The sequence below is a fragment of the Ziziphus jujuba genome, chromosome 3 (genome assembly GCF_031755915.1).
Source record: "Ziziphus jujuba cultivar Dongzao chromosome 3, ASM3175591v1".
NCBI classification, from domain to species: Eukaryota; Viridiplantae; Streptophyta; class Magnoliopsida; order Rosales; family Rhamnaceae; genus Ziziphus; species Ziziphus jujuba.
This window is the reverse complement of record NC_083381.1, coordinates 17,308,575-17,315,121: the sequence shown is the minus strand read 5'-3', so window position 1 is coordinate 17,315,121 and position 6,547 is coordinate 17,308,575. Positions and strand designations below refer to the sequence as shown.

The 6,547-nt window shown below is 30.9% G+C and overlaps 1 protein-coding gene across 1 annotated transcript; it reads right to left on the bottom strand.

The window, feature by feature from the left end:
• Positions 1-5,733: 5,733 nt before the first annotated feature.
• Positions 5,734-6,329, bottom strand: LOC112489813 (uncharacterized). Its single transcript, XM_025068842.3, has one exon. The coding sequence runs from the start codon at positions 6,284-6,286 to the stop codon at positions 5,894-5,896; it is 393 nt and encodes a 130-aa protein (XP_024924610.3). The 5' UTR covers positions 6,287-6,329; the 3' UTR covers positions 5,734-5,893.
• Positions 6,330-6,547: the final 218 nt, after the last annotated feature.

The following is a 6,547-nucleotide window of genomic DNA, read 5'->3' as shown; positions in this document are numbered from 1 at the left end:
GCCTAGTGGTGTGGTGATTTTTGAGAGTGTAAGAGGTCCTGGGTTCAATTCTTGTTATGGTCCTATTTTGATTTTTTTTTTTAAACGTTTAAACAAAAAAATTGAAAAAAAAAAAGGAACAGGCGACGCATTGTTCTTGTATTTGGCGACGCATTGATTCAATAATGCGTCGCCTAACACTATATTAGCCAATATTTGCTATTTTAGTACATATAAGTGATTTGGCCTAGTGGTGTGGTGATTTCCTAAGAGTGTATGAGGTCCTGGGTTCAATTCTTGTTATGGTCTTATTTTGATTTTATTTTTTTTAAATGTTTAAACAAAAAAATTGAAAAAAAAAAAGAACAGGCGACGCATTTGTTGAGGAATGCGTCTGTTCTTGTATTTGGCGACGCATTGTTTGAATAATGCGTCGCCTAATACTATATTAGCCAATTTGTGCTGTATTAGTACATATAAATGATTTGGCCTAGTGGTGTGGTGATTTCTTGAGAGTGTAAGAGGTCTTGGGTTCAATTCTTGTTATGGTCCTATTTTGTCTTTTTTTTTTAATGTTTAAACAAAAAAATTGAAAAAAAAAAGAACAGGCGACGCATTTGTTGAGGAATGCATCGCCTGTTCTTGTATTTGGCGACGCATTGATTCAATAACGCGTCGCCTAACACTATATTAGCCAATATTTGCTATATTAGTACATATAAGTGATTTGGCCTAGTGGTGTGGTGATTTCTTGAGAGTGTATGAGGTCCTGGGTTCAATTTTTGTTATGGTCCTATTTTGATTTTATTTTTTTTAAATGTTTAAACAAAAAAATTGAAAAAAAAAAAAGAACAGGCGACGCATTTGTTGAGGAATACGTCGCCTGTTCTTGTATTTGGCGACGCATTGTTTGAATAATGCGTCGCCTAACACTCTATTAGCCAATTTTTGTTGTATTAGTACATATAAGTGATTTGGCCTAGTGGTGTGGTGATTTTCTGAGAGTGAATGAGGTTCAGGGTTCAATTCTTGTTATTGTCTTATTTTGATTTTATTTTTTTTAAATGTTTAAACAAAAAAATTGAAAAAAAAAAAAGAACAGGCGACGCATTTGTTGAGGAATGCGTCGCCTGTTCTTGTATTTGGCGACGCATTGTTTGAATAATGCTTCGCCTAACACTATATTAGCCAATTTTTGCTGTATTAGTACATAAAAGTGATTTGGCCTAGTGGTGTGGTGATTTCTTGAGAGTGTAAGAGGTCTTGGGTTCAATTCTTGTTATGGTCTTATTTTGATTTTTTTTTTTAATGTTTAAACAAAAAAATTGAAAACAAAAAAGAACAGGCGACGCATTTGTTGAGGAATGCGTCGTTCTTGTATTTGGCGACGCATTGATTCAATAATGCGTCGCCTAACACTATATTAGCCAATATTTGCTATATTAGTACATATAAGTGATTTGGCCTAGTGGTGTGGTGATTTCCTAAGAGTGTATGAGGTCCTGGGTTCAATTCTTGTTATGGTCCTATTTTGATTTTATATTTTTTAAATGTTTAAACAAAAAAATTGAAAAAAAAAAAAGAACAGGCGACGCATTTGTTGAGGAATACGTCGCCTGTTCTTGTATTTGGCGACATTGTTTCAATAATGCGTCGCCTAACACTCTATTAGCCAATTTTTGTTGTATTAGTACATATAAGTGATTTGGCCTAGTGGTGTGGTGATTTCCTGAGAGTGTATGAGGTCCTGGGTTCAATTCTTGTTATGGTCCTATTTTGATTTTATTTTTTTTAAATGTTTAAACAAAAAAATTGAAAAAAAAAAAAAGAACAGGCGACGCATTTGTTAAGGAATTGGTGACGCATTGTTTCAATAATGCGTCGCCTAACACTCTATTAGCCAATTTTGTTGTATTAGTACATATAAGTGATTTGGCCTAGTGGTGTGGTGATTTCCTGAGAGTGAATGAGGTTCTGGTTCAATTCTTGTTATGGTCTTATTTTGATTTTATTTTTTTAAAATGTTTAAACAAAAAAATTGAAAAAAAAAAAAGAACAGGCGACGCATTTGTTGAGGAATGCGTCGCCTGTTCTTGTATTTGGCGACGCATTGTTTGAATAATGCGTCGCCTAACACTATATTAGCCAATTTTTGCTGTATTAGTACATATAAGTGATTTGGCCTAGTGCTATGGTGATTTCTTGAGAGTGTAAGAGGTCCTGGGTTCAATTCTTGTTATGGTCTTATTTTAATTTTTTTTTAAATGTTTAAACAAAAAAATTGAAAAAAAAAAAGAACAGGCGACGCATTTGTTGAGGAATGCGTCGCCTGTTCTTGTATTTGGCGACGCATTGATTCAATAATGCGTCGCCTAACACTATATTAGCCAATATTTGCTATATTAGTACATATAAGTGATTTGGCCTAGTGGTGTGGTGATTTCCTGAGAGTGTATGAGGTCCTGGGTTCAATTCTTGTAATGGTCCAATTTTGATTTTATTTTTTTTAAATGTTTAAACAAAAAAATTGAAAAAAAAAAAAAGGAACAGGCGACGCATTTGTTGAGGAATGCGTCGCCTGTTCTTGTATTTGGCGACGCATTGTTTGAATAATGCGTCGCCTAACACTATATTAGCCAATTTTTGCTGTATTAGTACATAAAAGTGATTTGGCCTAGTGGTGTGGTGATTTCTTGAGAGTATAAGAGGTCCTGGGTTCAATTCTTGTTATGGTCTTATTTTGATTTTTTTTTAAAATGTTTAAACAAAAAAATTGAAAAAAAAAAAAAAAAGAACAGGCGACGCATTTGTTGAGGAATGCGTCGCCTGTTCTTGTATTTGGCGACGCATTGATTCAATAATGCGTCGCCTAACACTATATTAGCAAATTTTTGCTGTATTAGTACATATAAGTGATTTGGCCTAGTGGTGTGGTTATTTTCTGAGAGTGTATGAGGTCTTGGGTTCAATTTTTATTATCGTCCTATTTTGATTTTATTTTTTTAAAATGTTTAACTGTTCTTGTATTTGGCGACGCATTGATTCAATAATGCGTCGCCTAACACTATATTAGGCAATATTTGCTATATTAGTACATATAAGTGATTTGGCCTAGTGGTGTGGTGATTTCCTGAGAGTGTATGAGGTCCTGGGTTCAATTCTTGTTATGGTCCAATTTTGATTTTATTTTTTTTAAATGTTTAAACAAAAAAATTGAAAAAAAAAAAGGAACAGGCGACGCATTTGTTGAGGAATGCGTCGCCTGTTCTTGTATTTGGCGACGCATTGTTTGAATAATGCGTCGCCTAACACTATATTAGCCAATTTTTGCTGTATTAATACATAAAAGTGATTTGGCCTAGTGGTGTGGTGATTTCTTGAGAGTGTAAGAGGTCCTGGGTTCAATTTTTGTTATGGTTTTATTTTGATTTTTTTTTAAATGTTTAAAAAAAATTGAAAAAAAAAAAAAGAACAGGCGACGCATTTGTTGAGGAATGCGTCGCCTGTTCTTGTATTTGGCGACGCATTGATTCAATAATGCGTCGCCTAACACTATATTAGCAAATTTTTGCTGTATTAGTACATATAAGTGATTTGGCCTAGTGGTGTGGTGATTTCTTGAGAGTGTAAGAGGTTCTGGGTTCAATTCTTGTTATGGTCCTATTTTGATTGTTTTTTAAATGTTTAAACAAAAAAATTGAAAAAAAAAAAGAACAGGCGACCGTGCGTCGCCTGTGGGTCGCCTGTTAAACGTATAACAAAAAAGAAAAAAAAAATCAACCTCAGTTATGTTGCTCTAATATCTTTATGGGTTATTTGTTGTTAAATTAAGATTAATTAAAAGAACTAAAAAAAAAAAAGTGGAGGAGAGAACAGGCGACGCACAATCTATATAGTACGTCGTATATTTATTGAATTTTTACTGGCGCATTAACCTCAGAGTCGCGGTTTTGTTTTTTCAGACGTGTTTGTTTCGTAGCGTCGCTAAATAAGTGTCGTTAGATATCAATTTTCGCGTAGTGAAAGAAGCTGATAGAAATGGAAAATAAGAAAAAATAAAGGAAAAAGAACAAAATAGAGAGAGAGAGAGAATATTTGGTAAGGAAAAAGAACATAATAGCAAAATAAATAATTGATATAAAAAATATTTACCCAAAAGAAAAACTGATAAAAAAAGTAAGATAAAAAAAAATAAAAACTAATAGGTATATAACGAAGGAAAGAAAAATAAAAAAAAAAGTAATAAAAATATAATTTATGTAATTTATGAAGGATTAAAAAAACAAAGAGGAGTAGTTATTTTTTAAAGTTGTTCTATTAAAAAAAAAAAAAGAGAGAACGATAAAATAAAAAAATAAGATAATTTAATTGGATACATTTATCGAGGAATAATATCCTATCTCTCTCTCTCTCTCTCTGTATAATTTTCTCTCTCTGAAATATTCCAAAGAATTGAAGAAATATTTTTTTTGTATAACTTTTTCCCTATAAGATAGAGAAATGCAGACTAAATAAAAACAATGAAGAAAACAAATCAAAATAATATGTATTTTATTATTTTCAAAACAGATGAAAATATCATTTTATTGTTTTCTAATTTTTTTTTTCCATTTGTTTTCTAAAACTGTTTTTGAAAATTGATTGCCAAACAAGTAATTTTTTATTTTGAAAATAATTTTCTGTATTACAAAACAGAAAATTATTTTAAAAACAGCTGGCCAAACAAGCTCTTAGCTTTTGTTTTTGCCAGCCACAAGATCAAGGAAAAAAGAAAACATGTAACTAAATTGAATATTCTTTTGAACTATTTATAAAATGAGATTTATTTTGATAAGATATTGTTTTTTTAATTAAATTTGTTATTATATAGTAATTAATCATTCACGAATGCAATGTTGGTTTAAAATCAAGCATTTCCATAATTCCAAACGCACGATTATTGCCATATCCTATACCGATATGACTGGTTAATTGAATCACGATTTATGTGAAACGGCACAGGACTTGTGATTCACAACAATAAAAAATTAAGAATGCAGAAGAAGAATAAACAAATTGTAGCTGTCAAATGGTTATGGATATAGGTGGAATTGAACATAGTCATATGAAAGTGAGATTGTAAAGAAAGTTAGAAGAAACTGTGAAAAAGTTTTCTCCAATTTATGACCACGTGAAATTGGCCAAGAAATTTGTAATTAATTCCTTCAAAAAACAAACAGAGAAGATAGCGACCTTGAGACTCATATGTAGAGTTTGTTTTTGAATTATCAATATAATCAATTTTTTTGTTTTGGGTTAAGAAAAAAACTATATTGTTATGTGTATATTGTAAAATATCAAGTAATTTTTATTACATTATTATTTATAAGTTACAAAACTGATCTTCTAAAGTTATCATTAATTTATCTTGAAAGACATAATGTACACAACAAAAAAGCAATTCAAATTGATTAATCATTTGGTTTTACATATTAATCATTTTAAAAAAATTACTTTTTAAAACTAAAAATTAATAGGAGATAAGTAAACGTTTAAATTTATAAGAAATTATGTGGTGCTATTTTTAGCATACGCATTTGCATAACTCTCAAAAAAAAAAAAAAAAAAAAGAAAGTCTAGGAGATAGTTTTAGGAGAATATTTCTGTTACAATTTATTAAAATAAAAATAGCAAACGAGGGGTGAATCAAAAAATAAATAAAATAAAAAAACAAAACAAAAAACAAAAAAAAATTCATTTATGTGGTTGAATAGACTCAAGATAGTGTAGACAATATCGATCCTACATTCCAAATTTCTAGCCCCGAAATTAAAGGAAATTGGATTTATTATGCATAATCCACCTTCACTTATTTGAAGAAAATGGTGAAAATTATCTATTCATTCTGTGATTCTATTTAAAACATTAATATCAATTACTCAGTTTCCCAATCAGCTTCCTTAACCCAAGTAGCATTATCCCAGCTAAGAAAAAAGCCATCTTCTTTAACAAGCCAAAAGACTGAATCATGACCAACATCTCTCTCAGGCTCAAATGCATGCCATGATGCAATATTCCTTGGAGGTCTTACAGCTTCACAGTAATACACAGCGTTTTCTTCAACAGGCCAATTATAATCTTTGCCTTCTTCGAGAACACGCAAACCCAGATCGATATTCTTTGACTCACAATGGATGTTCACCTGCCCTGAGTTCTTTGGCATGGAATTTAGAATATGGACTGTAGTTGCACCTGAAATTGTGATGAACAAAGAAGATGCAATTAGAACAAGAACCCATGAAAAACTCCAAGTCTTCATTTTGGTCATGGTGGCTGCTGTATATAATATGGTTTTCTTTTTCTTTCTTTCCTTCTTTCCCTTGAAAATATAATATATTTGAATGTGGGTATATGTATATATACAGATGAAAAAGAAGCATATTGAGAAGGGTTATAATATATATATGGAAACAATATTTCGTCAAAGGAAATGATTTTGAAAAATGATTTTTGTTTTTCCAATCTATTATTCACTTAATTATAGATGAAAAAGAAGCATATTGAGAAGGGTTATATTATATATATGGAA